The 19,872-nt window shown below is 43.9% G+C and overlaps 1 protein-coding gene across 2 annotated transcripts in view; it reads left to right on the top strand.

The window, feature by feature from the left end:
• LOC117002160 (cell migration-inducing and hyaluronan-binding protein-like) overlaps positions 1-19,872 on the top strand; it is a 101,630-nt gene that overhangs the window by 60,464 nt on the left and 21,294 nt on the right. For both annotated transcript variants that reach the window (XM_033071009.1, XM_033071008.1), the window contains exons 7-13: positions 1,240-1,310; positions 2,013-2,108; positions 2,725-2,846; positions 4,950-5,091; positions 5,913-6,104; positions 13,903-14,078; positions 14,635-14,844. In XM_033071009.1, coding sequence (XP_032926900.1) covers positions 1,240-1,310; positions 2,013-2,108; positions 2,725-2,846; positions 4,950-5,091; positions 5,913-6,104; positions 13,903-14,078; positions 14,635-14,844 — 1,009 coding nt within the window. The remainder of the gene's footprint in view (positions 1-1,239; positions 1,311-2,012; positions 2,109-2,724; positions 2,847-4,949; positions 5,092-5,912; positions 6,105-13,902; positions 14,079-14,634; positions 14,845-19,872) is intronic.

The following is a 19,872-nucleotide window of genomic DNA, read 5'->3' as shown; positions in this document are numbered from 1 at the left end:
CAGTGCTGGGGCTGAGGACACGCTGCTGGGACAGTGTCCCTTGAGCAGCCCTGTCCCCTGGGCTCACAGGGCTCACCCTGAGCCTGCCCTGTGCCCCCAGAGCAGCAAACCCCAGCAAACCCCAGCAAACCCCAGAGCAGCAAACCCCAGAGCAGCAAACCCCAGAGCAGCAAACCCCAGCAAAGCCCAGCTCGTGGTTTGGGCGTGTTTTAGTGGCTCTCTGTCAATGTCTGTGTGTTTTATTCTGGAGCTCCAAACCAGAGTGGTTTGGAATGTCACTTGAAGCAATGTAAGGTGACCTGCAAGACTCCTGATGCAATTGAAATGATCAGATATTTACAACTATAGAGACATGACCTCATCCATGGGAGTTTTTGCTGAAATCAGGATAGTCTCCATACCACCCTAAAAGCATATTTTTTATTCTCTTAGTCATTAAGAGCAGATATGCCTGAACTACTTCTACGTTGAAGATAAAAATCCCCCCTGATCCCTACTAATTGTGTTCACCCTCAAGGCTGGAAGGCCCTTCAGTCCCTGTCTCCATTGCTTTCTCATCCATGTGGTCACTCTGGTCACTCTCCAGGGTGGCTGATAGCTATTGCACCTGAATCAATGACCATCAGATGGCAATGAACTGAATTCTGACATGGGATCAGATTTGAACAGGCAATTCAGAGCCATAAACCTTTATCCTTGTTCAATGTTCAATGTTCAAAGAAGGAAACTAGACATACAGAGACTATCTAAGCATTTTTATTGTCCTGTGCCAGCTACTTTTTCTATTAGAAATTCTCATGGGTCATTCCAGAGACAATTGTCATACAGAAGGTTTCAGCATGAGCTAAATTTATTTAAGCAGAAGTGGTTTCTTTTCATATTCTTCAGTGTATACACATGTGCACACACACATATACAAGATTTATTTGCAGGCTCCCCAAGAAGTTGCCAGTGTCTTTTGGGTCTGTCACACACAAGTTTCTTTAAACATTCATTTAAAAAGCAAACATACTTGTTACAGGCATGTTTTAAGGGGATATTTGTCTTCAAATTTGCTCCTCTTCTGATATATTTACTGAAGAAATATAGAGTGTTAAGATAATTTTAATTATGCTGTCTGTGACACCAATCAGACTGTTTTGAATGTGGTGCCTCTGAGAAATTTAGGGACATTGGGCTATAAGGAATATGCATCCCATACTTGGCATAACTTGATAATTTCTCATTTTCATTTTTCAGGCACCCATGGAGTTTCATTACCATTAAAGGAAATCCCTCCTCTTCTGTTGAAGACCACATTGAATATCAAGGTATTTAATGCACAAAATGCTGTCTTGACAGGATCTGTGGAAGTAACTGGAGTTATAGCTGAGATTAATTTGGTCAATAGTGTTTTTACTTCCCACTGCATTACACTGAAGCTATGAGCAATTGATGGTTTGACATATTTAATTGAATGCTCTCTTTATATATTGCTTCTTCCCACTAATGCACCTGAAGCAGCTGAGTGAGGGATAGATTAGGTTATCCAAACCTTTAGATAAAAGGTGAGGTCCTGCACCAAGGTAAATCTGTAACTTCACTGAGCTCAGACTTTGCCTCTCTAAAGACACAAATCTGTGGAGCAGATCCAGTTCACAGCAGCTGAAAATTTCATCAGTGTCTCCTGAATTAGTATCCTCAAGTCCTCCTGTGAAACATTTTCTTGCAAGCTGAACACTGTAGAGTCGCCGTCTTCTCATTAATTGTGGGCTTTATCCTCTCTTGATTTGTGAAGAATTTTTCTTCCTCATTATCCATGCAGTTACAAAAGTGTCTGAAGCCTCATTGCAAGATTAGTAAATTTTTCTGGAAATTGTGCAAGGTTGATTTTGAATAATGTAGTCAAAATATGCAAATATGCACAGAGATAATTGCATTTTCTTACTTTCAGTTCTTACTCTTATCAATTGCATTCAATAACTCTGCCAATTGGTTTCAATGATTTTACCAATGTTTTGGTTTTTAAACAGGTCACAAAGGGTCAGCTGTGGCCAAAGTATTCAAACTATTCAAAGCTGAGAATGGAGAATATTTTAATGTCTCTTCAACGAGCGAGTGGGTTCAAGGTAAGGGGTCTGTGGGCTATTTCACCTGGTGGTAGACAGCTGACAAATAGGGTGAATCATCCTTTTTCCTGCAATCATTTTCCATTTGGGAAGAGTGGACGTGCTGGCTGCTATTTATGTCATCATTAACCCAATTAATGAACACTCACAGTTTACTTCCCCAGTTCTCTAGGACCCTCTGAATAACTGGGATCCTTTTTCTTTTTCTGCCCTGGGTATGAAATTCCATCTCCTATGGGCTCAGAGTCACACACAACCTCTTCTTTTCACTGCACAGTCATGTCCACGTTTCAGACAACACACATCGCTGCTGCAACTTGATCTGGAGATCAGAAGGCAGCTAAGGTGGACACAGATCCAAAATCTGTATCTATTAATAATGCTTACAGTGCACATGCCAGTTATGAAGCTTTTAATAACTCTGCTCTCCCTTGGCTGGTTGCACTTCACAGCACCATCAGAAGTGGCTGACAGACTGGCAGGAGGAGGCACAAATCAGATCATCAGTGAAGAAACTTGTGAATGATATCTGAGATCACATTATGCTTCCTGCATTTTTGCTGCACTCATTAAGCTTGACTTTCAAATGACTAGACTTGTTTGCACTTGTCTCCAGATGTAGAATGGACAGAGTGGTTTGAGAAGCCTGACAAAGCCAGATCTAAGGACATGGAGAAGCTGTCTGACTTCAAAGCTGCTCATCCTGACAAAATCTGCAGGCAGCCCATTGACATCCAGGTAGGCAGGCTTACCACTCACTTCAGAGGGGGTAAGTCCCCTTGGGACTGACACTGAACCCCCAAAATAATTGTGATTTTCAGTAATTTTTGTTTTTAAATAAAATACACCAATTATTTTACCACTCTGATACATAACCAGCAACATCCTGCCTACAGTCTCGTGTTGTTCTGAGACAAATGTGATAGAATTGAGCTCCTTTCAGTAAATTCTGGCTCCTGGCATGAAAAGGTGTACAGATGGGGTCATGGACAGCACAGATGCTATCATGAAATATGTGGTTCCCTGCTGGAAGATTAAAAGGAGCAAACACATGAAAATTTCAAAGGTTTTAATGGTCCTGGAATGGGTCCTACCTAAAAAAATAATCACAAAATGTAGCAAGATAGTGCAACTACCAGCTGTAGCAGGTTGTCAAAAATATTGGTGAGCTTTCAGCCATTTCTTGGAATCAATTTTTTTATCTCTGTGGAAAGAAAATTGAATTCTGTTTGAAGCTAAGCATTATAATTATATCAGCAGGCCAGCATGCTGAGGAGCACTCAGATGCCTTTTCTGACACTGCAAAAAACCTCTTTAAGGACAAAAAAAAAAAAAAAACAGCAAGAAATGAGGGTATTTTCTTTATATATTCACCATATCCTTTTTATGTCTACCTGGTGAAAATACTATAGCAGAAGCATTGCCTAGGAAAAAACAATAAAATCCTTCACATCTGTGTGAGGCTGAGCCAGTGGAGTTGTTCTTTTTCACAAGAATGTGGCTATTGAAGTAAATGGGAATGCTGACTCCATGAGTGAAAGTTTCCAGGGCTAGATGTTATAAAGAATCTCTCTTGAACAGAAAGGAAAAAACCGCCCTATAATTTTCTGCCAGGTCTTACCAAACCCACATTCATTTCTGCTTCCATATACGTGTTCTAGAAGTGACAACTTAGTTCAAAACAGAGGTCAGATGTTTCTTATGATACATCCCCTTCTAGAATGTGTTAAAACAGAAAGAAGCTCTAGATATTATTCTGCTCTTTTTTTCCTCTTCTGTGAAATAAGTTACTTTTTTTTCCCCATGTGAGAAATTTTTCAGTTTATCCTGCAGATCTTAGGGCAAATCCTCAGGTAGTGTAATCTGGTGCTGCTCATTGCTTTTATAAAGCTACACTGATTTACAGCAGCTGGCCTGCCCCAGCTCTGGAACATGGGAGAAAATTGAAGATATGATGGTAATAGCAGAAGCACAGCACAGCCAGAGGCACATTCCTCCAGCTGACAGTGCTAATCCCACACACAGCAGCAGGGTGGATGCATTAATGAGGAAAGCCTGCATGAGTGAGAGAATCAGGATCAGACCCTTCATTGAAAGATGCCTTTTCTCCTGGTGCCTTGCCAAAATGCAGGTGGTATTTGGATTCCTCGATGCAATGCACCACATTTTTGTGAAAGGGTCAAGAGAAATACAAGCTCTAGAGACAGAATGTGAAATTTGACATGACCCTGAGACGCTGCCCCAGCAGGAAGAGCAGAGAGGTTACATATCTCACTGCCTCCTGGCATGATACAGCCTTTTTTCTCAAGGCAGCTCTACAGGCTGGTACTTGCCTGTGAGGAAAGGCAAGTACCTTCTCCTTGTTTCTTTTGGAACAGGCAGCAGTATTGCAGCACCCTCGGGGTTTTTTTGAGAGACTGATCCACGCAATGGTGAAATAAAACCCCTACCCCTTTCTTCTGCAAGGTTCAGACAGAGCCTGGCCACAAGCACTGGAATGAGAGCAGTGCAGAGGCTTGAAACCGTGAGTTCATCTGGGCGCGAGCATCCGCGTGCAAAGTTTCCATCTGCCCTCAAACCAATGGCAAGAGAAAATCTAGGGCACCGAGGCAGCTGCTTGTGAAGCTCACAAACTCCTCCCCAAACAGCCTGTGGTGTCAGTCAGGCACAGGAGAAAGGCACCCAGGCAGCTGGAAATGCTGGCTGGAGAGCACAGTCGCGGGTTTGTCAGGCCATGGCTGTGCCACCACCACAACGAAGCAAAGCCTCTGCTGGTGGTGTTTTGGTGAAACCCCTTCACCTCACAGTAACACCTGAGCTGTATTTCCATCCTTCTTCCAGGCAGTGACACTTGATGGAGCAGATTTAACCACTGAGGTTTTCTACAAGGGCGGCCACGATTACCAATTCCTGTGCCACGGCAAGGAGCAGACAGGAGAGGGCTGCCACAACTACAGAGTGAGGTTCCTGTGTGGCAAATCTGGTACGTGCCCCATCTCTGAAAGCCAGGACAGAGAACAGCAGAAATCCTGTCCTCCCATGACTGGCTCCTTCTCGGTGTCAGAACAACTTCTGTAATTTTTCCAAGCTAAAGCTTTGGCTGGGCTATGGACACGAACTCAGATAAAATGGGCGAAGATTTATCTCAGGAAAAATTCCTGAGCACTAACAGAAGCAGCAGGGTGGCTTTTCAAATACCCAGCAAGGCTGTGGGAAATATTTGGCATGTTCTTTCCTGTAAATTCCTTGTCTTTTGCAAAAACATTTTGGGATGACGTAGGATTAGTCAATCAGAACGTGTGAAGACAACAGGGTTTGAAACTTAAATTTAATTTTGTACTTAATCAATCCAACACCGTTGTCCTCAACCTGGTCATTAGACAGGTCATTAGGATTTTTGGTGCTGGCAGGAAAAGAAAGGTGGCAGACTGTTGTTTTGCTGGAAAAAACCATCATTAGGTTAAAGACCAATAACAGCAGCACCCAGTGCCCACAAGAGCTGCTGCTAAGTGGGTGTGGTGAGAATGAGCCACTAAGAGCTACATTTAAATTTATCCTGGGGTTAGTGGAAAATCCACCTGCCTGCAACTAAAGAAAAATGATTTCCTGTTTTCTTGCTTGCCAAGCCAAAGCCAGTGAAAAAACATATTTGGAGGAGTTAAATTTTTTTTTCCTTTTTAGCATGAGAAAATCATAATTTTTGGTGGCACTCCAAGAAGGGGGGTGGGGAGACAAGAAAAGATGGAGCAGGCTTTTTCTGATAAGATTGACTGAATTCTCCACCCTTGCATTTTGGGTTTTCAGTGAAGCCCAAGCTCACGGTAACTGTTGACACCAACGTGAACAGCACGATCCTGAATCTGGTGGATGATGTGAGCTCCTGGGAGCCTGGAGACAGGCTGGTGGTGGCAAGCACTGACTATTCCATGTACCAGGCAGAAGAGTTCCAGGTGCTGCCCTGCAGAACCTGCAGGCCCACCCAGGTCAAGGTAGCAGGTGAGAAACTTCATCTTATTACTGGCATTGCAGTTCACAAATCCTGTCGCTTGCACTGAGGTTGAAAATGTTGACAGACACCTGAATTTGATGGCTGGTTGTTAGATGCTTTTGGCATATTTAACTTCCATGCTTGAAAACCATGTGACTTGATTTTGGTTCCTTTCTGCCTTCTCTTTTCATAGCTGGCTCCATTTTTGTCCCCAAGCACGCTATTGAGTGGTGAATTTACTTAAGAGGAACAGATAAGGTTATGTATTAGAGATTTTCAATACCTGCATTTGAAATACCTCTTGCTAGAAAGCAGATGAGCACAGCTGATGTGAAGAGTGAGCTAGGGCAGGAACAGACTGGGGGAGACTCTAGGCTATGAAGTAATTTCCAGCTGGCTGCTTTCCTAAGTTTTATTTAACGAGAACTGTAATCTTACATTTTAGAAATACTTTTTTGTACTGCTGAAGCTACTGTTTCCCGTTTAGTGTGTCTCCAGAGAGTACTGCTTGGAGGTGATGTAGTAACCAAACATTTCTGGCAGCAGTGAGTTGTCCTGAGTCTCTGCACTGGGTGCTGCCAGAACGAGCCTCAGAAGGAGGAGTGGGAGCCTTTGTAGAGCCCCAGCATTTTTCTTTGTAGGTGACCAGCTCAAATGCAAAACAAATTGCTTTTGATGAATAGATTTTGTAGTCCAATGATTGTAGAATGGCCTCTGGACACCAAATCCAATTAAGAAGCATAAGCATGATGAAGCACAGACTATTACCAGCACGAGCATAAAACTGAAATCCAGAGTGGGAGATTTAATCTTCACTTGAGTCTGTGAAGTTGTCTTTCCCTTCCAGAACCTTGTTTTGGCACACTGATAAGCAGGGAATGGAAATAGCATATAAACTGCCCCTTATCTGAATAGATGAGGATTTTTTTGCTTCTATAATTTACAAAAGCAAACCTTATTTTACAGTGTAAAAGTCTGTAGTAGATGAGGCTGCCTTTCAGAGGCAGCATCTGCCTGGTGGTAAATCACTCCTGTGACTTTATCTTTGCTTCCACACTGGCTGTTGCTCTAGGCAGAGGTCTTGTCTGCATTTACAGTAAGACCTTTCTGAGAAACCATGAGGGCACTTGGAACATCCAATGCACCAGGGAGTTCACTGAGTTCTCTGAAATGAACCACTCCAACACTATCTCTGATGCAACTCCTGCTGGAAGGTACCAATGCACTTCCTTTGGCAGCTGCCTCCCCACAGAGCTTTGGCCATTCATTGTTGGAGATGTGCATTAGGCCAAGAAAAATGTTATTCACAGTCTGAATGTATCATAGTCTTATGACTTTAAATGTCTAGTGCTTTCAAAGAAGACACATTTCCAAGCTGAATATTTTTCTTGAGCAACTGTTGAGCTGTTGGACTCAGGCTGGTATGATACAAGTCACATCATGAAGATGGTCCTGGAAGATTGCCAGTAAAAATAAAGATGGTGTAGGAGTCTTGGGCTTCCCATAATCTGATGGATCTGTGGAATTCCTGTAGTTACATTCATCTTCTGCAGCAGTGACAGCTAGGTTAGTTTAAGGAAACAAATAATGGGTTAAAAACAACAAAAAATTTCATGTGGATTTCAAGCAAAGAAGCAGTGGAAACACTTGTTAAAGCAATTGTGCTCTTGGTCTCCAATTGCTCTTTAGGAGATTTAGGACATTCCTTTTATTACCACAAACGACATGAACACCAGGGCCAAAGTCTCTCCTTTCTTATATCCAGGCAACTCCATTGACGTCAATGGGATTTCACTGATTATATAAATCAAGGCAAAATCTAGTCCAGTTATAAAAATCACTTCCAACTTTCTTGTGACAAAAACACACTCACACTAGAAAACAAAATAATCTGCCTGAATCTAAATTCAGTGTAGATGAAATAAAACCTGGCAAGGCTGAGATGTCCCCTGTCTTTGGGAGCCAGGAGCTCCCTGAGCTGCCCTGTGCCATGACAGGTAATTAGCCAGAATAAAGATCATTAATGAGCACAGGTGAGCAGCCCTGGCACAGCCTGGCTTGTAATTGGGTGTAGAAGAACATTCATCATAAATGTCTGCCTGCCTGGAGATAGGCAAGATTGCTTTGTTCCTTCTGAGAAAAGCCTTCCACACATATATTTATATACAGGGTCTCAGAGGGATGTCATTTGTAATAAGTGAAAAGGCTTAATTTTCCTAAGAGGTTTAGTCTAGCAGCTGAGAACTCCAAAAGTTTGCTCTTTGAAAGACAAATGATAAAACCATTCCTACCCGCGATGATTTATTTCCCTTTAAATCTTTATTTTTTTCCTTTCTATTTATTTTTAAAATGAAACCTAAATGTCAGATCTGAGCTACTTAAGAGTCTCTCTGTTATAAAAAAGGCAGAAAACCTCTGTTTTGTGGACAGCCAGTATGGTGTGGCAGCCACTTGGCATACCAAGTTTAATATAATTTATGCTCTCATAGTTTAATAGTGTTTTAATAGACATGGTTTAGCACATTATGCCAAATAAGTCAAACTCATTAGTTAGCTCATGTCCTATTTAAATTTGATACTTCCTGCTGAAACTCATACTTTTTTACTGGCTAGAAATGGATTGATTAAAGCTTGTCAAAAGAACTTAAGGGAGTTAATACTCAAATGCCATCAGGTTCTAGGAGGATTTCACAGTTTAACTATGGACATCTGCAAATCTCAGTGTAGGAAGTGAGGGGGGGCACACAGGCTCTGATCTTTTGCACTCTTTTACTGGCCCTAATGTAAAATCTGTGGCTCCCATGGGTATGTGTGGTTTGCATGAGGACCCAGATCTGCAGGTCCTGCTCCCACTCAAATGGTCACTCACTTACATGGAACTTTTCCCTCCACTTGCTTTCTTTGTTTAAATTTTTTCTTTGCTTGTCTTTTTTTGTGCCTAGATTATTTTCACTGTGGGAACAGATTAAAACTGTTTGATCTTCCAACTTCACAAGGTTTGGGGAGGGACAACAGTGCAGGGCAAAGGGAGGAGGGAGGAAGGAAGGAAGGGTTGTGTTGTTATGATAGAACTGGATAGTAGGAAAGATCAAGTATTTTGTCTAGTTTCCCTGGGAAACAAGTCTTATCTTCATCTTGGTTGCTCTGTATGAAGTTTCTACTAATGCTGATAAGTTTCACCATGGAACAGAAATGATGAAATGCTCTTTTGTGCTCCTATATGCTCTTGATAAAGGATGAAAAAACGATTGGTGCCTGGCATAATTGCTCCAGTTATCCCACATACTGGCGAATCTATGAATCCAAGTACACATCTCTTAAATCCTGTTTATTGAGTTGCAAATATTAGAGAGATAAGGAGTTTACTGTGATCTTGTTCATGCAGAGAACTTTGAATTAAAAGTATAAATACGTAGTTGTCTCACAAATTCACAGCCTGTGTCAGCATTCATCTGGAGCTGTAAGGATGGGAGAATTTACTCCACTATCAAAATGCAGATATTTTTAGAGATTTAGGGTGTTCTGTTAAGAGGCTGGCATCATTTTGGCTGGAACTTGCCAAAAGCTCTTTTTTTAAGGCAACCCTGGTGCTTGAGGGCAGGGCAGGAAATCTTGTGAAATGGTTCTTTCTAACAGCCTTTCAGAGCTCCTTCTACCTTTGGGCATTGCCTGGGAGCTGAGCTGACAGAATCTCATCCAGGTTTATGTAGCAGTTCATAAGGGTAGAGTTTGTGCCTGATTGCTCCATGTCATTTGCTGAAAACTTAATTTTCCATGTAAAAGTGATGGATTGGAGGAATATCTATTGATTAGGACATCAGGTTGTACTGTGGGACTCAGGGAGCCAGCCAGCTCACCCAAACCATGCTGTGCCTTAGGGATGCAACAGCAAACCCCATGAAGATAATTCAGAATAATGAGGATTTGAAAGATGCCAGCGTGAACATTTGTTTGTTATTAAATACAAGCAATAGGGGCATTACCACCAGTGATGACAAGTGCTTGGCAAGAATGATAAATCTGTCAGATCTGGGCTGGCATCTGCAGTGAGTTGAACTGACTTTAAAGATGCCATGAAGGATCCACTGTCCCTGGATCATGTGGCCTGAACAACATGACAAATTGTATTTAATGTGTTTATTTCCCTTAAAAACTTGATCAGGAAACATCAAAAGACCACGAGACACTGGGTCTTATCCCTAGGGAGCCCAAAGGAGAATCTCAGCTTTACTTTATCTTCAGCAAATCCAGACCTTCAAGTGCTGGTTTCACTTCTCAAAGGGAGATTGAGCAGTTTGGGCCTTTTAGAGCCAAGGGATTTAGGAATGCATGAGTGTACCTGGGAGGGTTTTCTGAGAGATCTAACTCACCAGATCTGAGCGCTCTTCACACTTGCAGCAGTTGAAATAGTTTTAAAATCCCACCCTTCCCAGGTCTGATAAGGCCCAGGTTTTATGGCTGGGTTCACATGTGGCAGGTTTTCCTTTGTACCATTTGGAGAAACTCTGCTTTGAATTGCTTTGTTGACATAAGCATGCCCTTGATGAGTGGATCATCTATGTTTATTTTAATCTACATATTTCCTTTAAATAATTACCTTATCCTTACCAACAACTGACTTCAATAGTCACTGTCTTGAGTAATAACCATGGAAATGTGCTCATATTTTGCTGATCAAGACTTCCACCAGGCAAGCCCACATACAGGAAGTTTTCCCTGTAAATGTACATTTGCTGACTGGAGGCACTGCTGTGACACAGCAGCAGCAAAGCCAAGGAGTTTTTCCCAGTCCTTCACAGAGGTCTGTAGTGGGGAGATGTGATCTGTGTCACTGCAAGGCTGGGTTTGGTTTGGATTACAGCATGGCACAAGCCTGGCAGGGCAGTCTCTATCCAGGAGGGATGCAGCAATCCCCAGCCCAGAGGAGGAGAAGGTGAATCAGTGACCTCAGGGCTTGTCAGCGGTTGGGAAATCACAGCACTGGCTTTGATGCTGAAGCACAACACATTCCTCCCACTTTGAAAGCACAGGGTTGCCTTTTTAGTATCAAACCACCTCAGTGCCCATTTGCAAAGCCCTGGCTGGGGTTTGCCCTGGGTCTCACTCAGGTACCCTGGCTGGGGTTTGCCCTGGGCAGTGCCCTGGGTCTCACTCAGATACCCTGGCTGGGGTTTGCCCTGGGCAGTGCCCTGGGTCTCACTCAGATACCCTGGCTGGGGTTTGCCCTGGGCAGTGCCCTGGGTCTCACTCAGATACCCTGGCTGGGGTTTGCCCTGGGCAGTGCCCTGGGTCTCACTCAGATACCCTGGCTGGGCTCTGGGGAGGCTCCCTGTGCCAGCTGTGAGCAGCAGCCAAACTCCAAACTTGCAGCTCTGCAGAGTGAGACCTGCCATGCTCGTGTGAGCTCCCTGAACCCACCACAGAGCAGACTCGTTTGTGTTTTGGTTTTTTTTTTCCTGCCCACCCCCAAACCTGCCCCAGGCAGCTCCCTGGCACTCCAGGTGTCTGTGAATGCCCCTCAAGAACCATGGGGAGTGCCCAGTGCTGGTTCCCAGCAGTCATTTACAGCACACAAGGGCTCCCATGCCAGGCTCTGTCTCCCACAAGCTTCTTTCTTTGCTGCTGGGAGCTTGAATTTCTGTCAACCTTGAGAAGTGGTTTGTTTTTCAAAACTCTATTAAAGGAGCTATTATTCAAAATCCGCTTTTACTTTGGAAGGGGATTGCTTTCCGTCTCTCCTTTTATCTCCAAACATGTCAAATCAGCAAAAGCATAGAGTGAAAAACATGCACCCAAGAAGTTATATTTAGAAACTGGTTAGTCCGTATTTAACATTCCTGTCAGTGCTTACCCTGTTTTGCATGTCTGGACTGGTGTTAAATTAAATTAAATACATGCAAGCATGACATTTATTATTCTAGAGCTCAGCACTGGAATAACAAAACTGCCTATCTAATTTCACTGCCACAAATCCTGGAGATGTGGCTTCAAATAGTATGTTCTTATGATTATCTAAAATTCTTCCTGCATTTCAGTAAATCAAGGAGAGGTCAGCTCTGGGGAAAACTGAAAAATAACAGCTTAAAAAATGCTCTCCATGAGGAGAAACTGTGCTCCTTTACTGACTCACTCAAGGCTCCAGCATGGAGTATCCTCATGTAGAGGGTGCTCACTGCAGTGGCTTTTTTCATTGTATGAGTAAAGGAAGCAAAGCTGCTGCTTTATGGATGGGTTGAGTCTGGTTTTAGCCTCACACCTGATGAGGCTGCAGGGCACAGCACGGGCAGGGGTAAGCCCAGGACTTTCTAGGGAGACAATTGCAAAAGTGGGTGGGGTGCAAATCCAGGGTCCCTTGCAGCCCTTCATTCCTGAGGTGAGCCTGCAGCTCTTTGGCCATCAGCATCTCTAGCCAACAGACAGTGATTTTCACAGGATCAGCTGTTTTTGAAGGCAGAGGTGCCAAGCAGAAGGCACATGTTGGGGTGTGACCCTGTCCCACAGCACAGCAGGCTCAGGGCAGGGTGGAGCACTCGCCCTTCCCAAATCCCAGTACTGCCATCAAACCACCCTGCTTCCAGCTTCAAGGGAATAGGGAGTGAATGGTGTTTGCTTATCTTCTTTATACACTCAAAGCATCATGTTTTGGTTAAAAATAATATTGTTTCAGTGTTCAAAATCCTCCCCTTGACTTGGCACTTCTGCTTAAGCATAAAGTGCTTTGCAGGGATAGCCAGGCTTCAGGCTTGCCATTTGTTTCTAATTAAGGATTTGAACGATTCCATGGAAATTAAATACATGCAAGTGTAGCATTCCTTAAAGTTCAGTGTTTACTTAAAGAGTTTATTACTTATTTTTACTGGAATAATGCAGAATGGAGTCAGTAAGGTGAACCTTTTCCCAACTGAGTTTTCTCTGCAAAACCCTGCGGAAGGAAGGAGGTAGTAGGAATATGTTTGAATGAAATTACAACAAGGAGATGTTTTGCTTTCTAGACATCCCCACTGCCTGGACTTCCCCCCTTTCTGGTCAGGCCAGGGAAAGTTTCCTGTGCTTTTAACCCCTCCATGGAGGAGGGTGTGTGGGGGAGATGTTATGAGCAACTTGGCTTGGCAAAGGGAGGTGTGGCATGGGGTAGATGGAAGATCCCATTGACTCCAACTACACCAGGGCAGGAGGAAGCCTTGGGAGCAAGTTGGAGATGTGAGGGTAGATCTCAAATGGAGAGGTTTGGGAGGACAGGGAGTCAGAGGTTTTGCAGCCCACAAACTTGGTGAAGGGGCTGTGATTGTCCCACAATTCCTACAAGGCTTTCTGCCCACTCTGCTCCTTGTTTACATCAGCAGCCGTGGTGTTAGCAGGATCTGACTGATGCTTGCCCTAGTAGTGCTGTGGGGTCTGAGCAGCTCCCCACATCTTACTGTGGGAAATGCTGTGCTAACCTTGGTGAATTGCATTTTCACCAGCTGCGTCATCAGGGTTTTTGCATTGGATGTTCACACACAGCTGGCTGTAATCCAAAGTCCGCAGTTCCTTCTCAAGGTAGGAAATGTGTTTTGTCTAACAGACTGTTGGTTTAACTCCCTGGTTAAATGAAGCAACCTAAGACCAAAAATCCCACTTGCTCCATTGCAAACATCCCACCAAGACCTTGGGTGTCACCTGTGCTCCAGCCTTCCCTGCTCTGAGGTGTCAGCCAGCAGTGTGTGCTGACTCGGTTGCTCCTTCCATCAGCACACCAACCCCAGCACAGGAAGCCCACAGGAGGCACTGGCAGAGCACTGCTGACCCTGGATCTGGTTCCTTTAGGGAAAGCCAGCTACCTGCACATGGGTGAGGTGGTGGATGGCGTGGACATGCGGGCAGAAGTGGGGCTGCTGAGCCGCAACGTGCTGGTGATGGGCGAGATGGAGCAGCAGTGCTACGAGTACAGCAGCAAGCTGTGCTCCTTCTTCGACTTCGACACCTTTGGGGGACACATCAAGGTAAGGCTGGAGCCCTTTGCTTGTCCTTTCCTCCTTCCAGCCACACCTTCATGTACCGAAGAAGGAAATATGCAGAAGGGAAGAATTCCTCACCAGCCATTGAGCAAGCAATCTCTGCCCACAGCACAGCCTGTCCTTTGGCTTTGAAGTGCATGTCCTGCTCCTGCAGACATTGCTCAACCAGTGAGGCTGGTGATCAACACGCCTGAGATAGTCTCCACACCCCAATCCCAGTTTTCCCTAGATTTTGATGGTGCTTAGCCCAGGAAGTTCAATTTGAACCCAGCTGGCTGAAATCCATGGAAAATGATAAATATAAATTGCTTTCCTTCTACAATTAAGTTAGATGTGTCTCTGGCAGGAGTGGGGAAATCAAAGAGCAGCTCTGGTCTCCTTAGCCACCATGGCCCTCTGTCCCTCCCCCTGCAGCCAACACTCCCCTCCACACAGTAAATCTTTCCAGCAGATACAGTGCAACCCTTCCTATGCCTGTGTTCCCTCTCCTCACCCTCAACAGACTCCTGTGTTTCTTGACTGCTGTTCTCTTGTCCTCCAGATTGGTCTTGATTTTAAGGCTACCCACATTGAAGGTCTAGAACTGAAACACATGGGCCAGCAGACAATGGGGCATTACCCAATTCATTTCCATATGGCTGGAGACGTGGATGAGAAAGGAGGCTACAACCCTCCAACGTATGTGAAGGAAACCTCCATCCACAACACCTTCTCCCGCTGCGTCACAGTCCATGGATCCAATGGTTTACTGGTAAGAAGTTCCAGTGTCTGCCTCAGAGATAAAGACAGCAGCAAAAACACTTCCTCATAGCATGAATAGAGTTTAATTATTGCAGGAGTATGTGTTTTATTGTTAAAACCAATGCCTGACTCTCCCCACCCGGGATGGACAAGGAGTACCTCAAAGTGCCGGTGTGGCACTGGGGGCTGTGTGTGGCTCAGGGGGGACAGAGCATTTGTCTGGGTACTGCAGTGTCTGCAGACCAGCCCACCTCTAATGAGGGGTTGGATCTTTCTGTAGACACAGAGTTTACTATTTAAAGAGGATAATCAGAAGCTTTAAGATGTGCCTCATCTTTCCTGTAATAAAGGCTTGGATTTGCAATGCCAGCCATAACATTAAGCACTCACAGAGCTGTGATTTGCTAGGGTTGCACTCCACAACAAGAAATCCTTTAGGATAAATCTCTGGAATGACTGATGGTTACCAGACAAGTTACAGCACCAAAGATGTCAAGAACATGTTCAGATCCTCCCCAAATCTTGGGGTACCTTTGTTTTTGGGGTAAGGATGCTGGACCTATTCCTTGTGAACACAGAGGGACTTGTGGGTGATGTGATGGTTAGAGGCTGTCTTGGGCACAGTGATCACAAAATTATAGCAGCTTTCTGTTCTTGGAGAAGTAAGGAGGGGGGTCAGCAGAACAACTGCCCTTGGATTTCCAGAGGGCAAAGTTAGGGAACCTGGCTGACAGAATCCCTTGAGAGGCAGGTCCTGAAGAACAGAAGAGTCCAGGGGGACTGGATGTTCTTCAGGAAGGAAATCTTAAAGGTGCAGGATTTCTCTAGACAAAGGACTCTCACCCATTCAGTGGCATTGGCAGTGCATTCCTAAAGGAAAATGTGTATCTGAGCCCTGAAGAGGAGAATTTGTACTGTTAAGAGCCCTGCTGCTATATATAACAGAATTTTAAGTGGAAACATATCATTGGCAGTTGTAACCTGGAATGGTCACTGTGCATTAGGAGTTCATACCTCTAGAAGTGCCAGCACTGGAAAGGAGAGTCCCAGGCATAATTAAAATGTATACAAGTTGAACAAAGGGCACTTAAATAGCAGTTCCAGAAGCAGAGCAGCTTTTATCTGCTATTTATGAATCTGAGGTTTTGGGTTTGACCTCTGTCCTTCTAAGTTTATAGCATGATCTTGAAAACCTACCAAATGAACATGGCTTCTGAATTAGAGACATTTTACTGTATAAATTGCATGAGTCACTCAGGGTCATATGGCATTTGCCCAATCTGAAGCTGCCAGTAAAGGGACACAATTAATGCGCAGAGTGGCAGCATTGCAGGTTTCATTTGTCACACTGGGTCACACTGTCACCAGTGGCACCACAAACACATCCTCTGGCTGCACAGCTGCTGACGAGCTGCAGCTGCTTCTGGATCTCCTCTGAGATCTTCATTCCTTGTTGCCAAACCAAAAACCCAGGGCCTGGCATTTGTCTTATCAGGCAGATGGATGGGCTCATGCAGGGAATTTGGAAACAGTTTTGTCTCTTGTGCATTCTCTGGGCAACCACTGTGCTGTGGGGGACCTGTGGTGTAGGAATCCATGTGCTCAGGCTTTTCCAGCCAGGATGGCAGAGTGAAATTTAGACAGGCTGATGTAGCTGATGAAAGCAACTCAATTCTCTTGGTGTTATTGAACAACCACAATTTCCTAAATGATCATACTTTGCCTTTGTTACAAGGCACCTGAGAGAAATCTTATAATTTAATCTTGATTTTAGTTTATCAAAATGTGTGAATATGAAGCTCTACCTATACTTGTTTTGCTTTGCTTTTTAAAAACTCATCATTATTGCTGATGGCTGAAAAGAAAGCCCCAGTGAACTAAAGCAATCTGATAAAGTTGTTCAGTTGCATCACAGAATATGTGCTCCAAATGTTGCATCACTTAGGTGTTGTTTCATGGCTCTGATACCCATCTGCAGTCAGCAGCTCCACACCTTTGATTCATCAGGTGATCCCACCACAATCTCATCATCTACTTCCTTTCCTCTTCCTTCTCCCCCAGATAGATTCACAGACACCCACATGTGTCTCTGATGACTACAGTAGATATTATATACATTTCCTAGTTACCTTTTATCTTTTCAGTTGGGCAGCACCACCTTTTCTACATGCAAGAACACCTTTTATACAAACAGAGATCAGCTCTGTCTTTGCCCAGGTAACATTCATTCCCTCTGAGGTCAGGTAGATCCAAAGTGAACTTTGCTGAGGGAAATTTTGCCTTAATGATGTGCACAAACCACACTTTGGAAATAGCCATAAAAATAGCTGGACTGTTGGACCTCAGCATAGCACAGCACTTAATGATGTCCTTAACATTAAGCTGCTGATTTCAGAGGTGCTTCTTGCAGGAGTGTTGTAGAGTACCTGTGCAAATGTTTTATTAAAAGGGAGAGTTGCATCAGTTGCTTTTTTGCTGTCATTAAAGCAGGCAGGTAATTTACATACAGGCTCTCCTGCTTGCTCTGCTTTCACTTTTCTCATGTCACTTCAGAGATATTCATAGATACTGAAGAATCTAGGAGAAAAGAGTATCCAGTTATTTCTGCTGACAGGTATTTTTCTTTGGGTCTGCACAGTCTGTTAGAAGTAGCTGTCTCAAGGTTAGCTCACCTCATTGATGGTTATTCCACACTTGTCTGTAAATTCATATTAGCTGAGAGGCACAGAGGGTCCTTCTGGAAACAAATCTGTAGAAATTAGTTTCTTACATAATTATTGTTTTAAAATGCAATAGTTACGCAATGTTTTCTGCAATATATTGACCAAAAAACCACCTAGTTACACCATTGCAGTCCCAGGGATGAAACTTTGCTCTTATTCCAACTCCCTCCATTGCATCCCAGTGTGCAAACTAAAATAGAAGCAGCCACTGGGGAAGGAAATTAAATGGGGGTCAGTAAATAGTCTGGCAGGATCCAGGGGAGACCTGTACTTCATGGAATAAGAGGTTGTGCTATCTAACAGCTCCAGTGGTATCTGCTTTTACTAATCCAGCTATACTTCACAGCAATTGTTTTGCCAGGAAGGGAATTACCTGGCTCAAAATACTCATGGTTAATGTAAGATTATGGGCTATTAGCAAGGTTTTAATCAAAGAAAAAATTAAATACATTAGAAGAGTGATTTTGGAACAAGCATCTTGTTTGCTGTCCAAGCATTTCAGTAGTGGGCTTGTGCATGAAAACAGGCACAGGAGACAAGTCAGAGGTGACTGAGAGATGGCTTATCAGGAAATAATTAATCACAGAGAAGGTGACAAATGCCTAAAGGGCCAGATTCCTGGCTGATAACTCCCTGTTGTTCTGTGGGCTTTCAGGGATGGGTTAGGAGAACAACAGGAGTTTGCTGCTCTGAGCCTCTCTGCCAGTGCACAGCCCTGCCTGTTCTCCCCTGTTCTGGGAGATGTGATCCCCTGGGAAAGCACTGCCCTGCTTTGCCCCAGCTGAGTCTGAGCAGGTTTCCATGTCCCTGTCCTGGTGCAGGGCTGTGCTGGCTGGAAAGATAAATGGCTGAGGTGGCAAACATTTCCCTAGGGAAGCTGCTTCCATCATCTAAATGTCCAACACCAGTGCTTATGTGTCTGTTTGGTATTACTGTCCTGTGAGAGAAAGCGAATAGGATTTGGTGGCAGTTTCTGTGGAATTCTGAGATCTCTGTGGTTAAAAGGCTTCCTCTACCTCTTGGAAAACTTCTTCTGAATGTTGCTCACTCTCCTGAAATGTTCTGTGCTGTAAACCTTTATCAAAACAAGGCTGGGATAGTTCATTCTTCCAAGGGTGTACAGTTTAGCACATGTTTTACACCTGAATAAAGAAGGCTAAACCTTGCAAAATCTGTCATTTTTTTGACCAGAGAAGTTAGCAGTGAATTTCAGTGAGGTAGCTTAATGGAATGTATCATTTTCAGGTCATTTTAGCAGTGTTTAATTTACTATGATGACTTGTGCTCTGAGATTTGAGTGTTTACGCTGGAGCATGGATGCCACATAATAGAATTCTGTGTGTTTGCAAGCCAGTAATAAATTTGGTGAGCAAAGTGTTTCTTCTCATGTGAAAACATATTTGTAATCATTTCAACACTAATCCTGGGATTTTATTTGAAATTGGTGCTCCTTGCCCTAGTGAATGAAGGTGACAAAGAAGTCTCAAGCTTGTTTACAAGAGCAGTTCAAGCACTTGAATGCCCAAGCACTTGGTCTCTCAGTGATGAACAGGTTTTCTATCCAGGTTAATACTGCCCTTGGTCCCCTGACAATTACTGTTTCATCAGAAGCAGGTACAGGAACACATTTGTGGCAGGTTAACCTTCTCTAGGGAGGTTTCCTGAGTCCAAGGTGATTGATGGATGGTGCCTGATGGGAGCAGCAAGGAAAGAGCCCAGGAGATCCAGACCTTCCCCTGGTCAATGGAGACTTGAAATTAATTTTCTATATCCCAGATATAGTCACTGACAGCTGACTTGCTGGACACACTTGCTGCATGTCCAAGGGCTGTTGCTTTCCATCTTGTCCTATCCTTAGGTTTCAAACTCACATTCCTGCTCTCAGATCTCCCAGTGGTGTGGGGGGTGCTGTTTTGTCTGGCCAACGGTGTCCCAGTGTTAGCAACATCCAAACCAAAACCAGAACAGCATTGATTAACACCAGCTGATTTGTCTCAGGGTCAAGAAAACCTTCTGTCAACAACTTGAAAAAAAAGATCAGGTCAAACCTAAAACAAGCCAGCCTGTCTGGAAAACAACTTTCTGCCTTTCTGATAGCCTGGAAAAATATTTTTTCATCTCAGCTGCATTTTTGAGTTGCATTTTACGTAACTGCTCATGTAACTCCACATGAAGATGAATGAGCCCAGATGTGATTTGAATGTCTAATTCCTCTCCTCACCCCCCACCCTGTGTTTTTTTCCAGCCCCATGCTAAGACAGTCTCTGATTTCACAGGCAAACAAAAGAATGGAATGAGCATTTTCTAGGTGATGA

This window comes from Catharus ustulatus, chromosome 12 (genome assembly GCF_009819885.2).
Source record: "Catharus ustulatus isolate bCatUst1 chromosome 12, bCatUst1.pri.v2, whole genome shotgun sequence".
Classification (NCBI taxonomy): Eukaryota; Metazoa; Chordata; class Aves; order Passeriformes; family Turdidae; genus Catharus; species Catharus ustulatus.
This window is presented reverse-complemented; position numbering and strand designations above follow the sequence as displayed.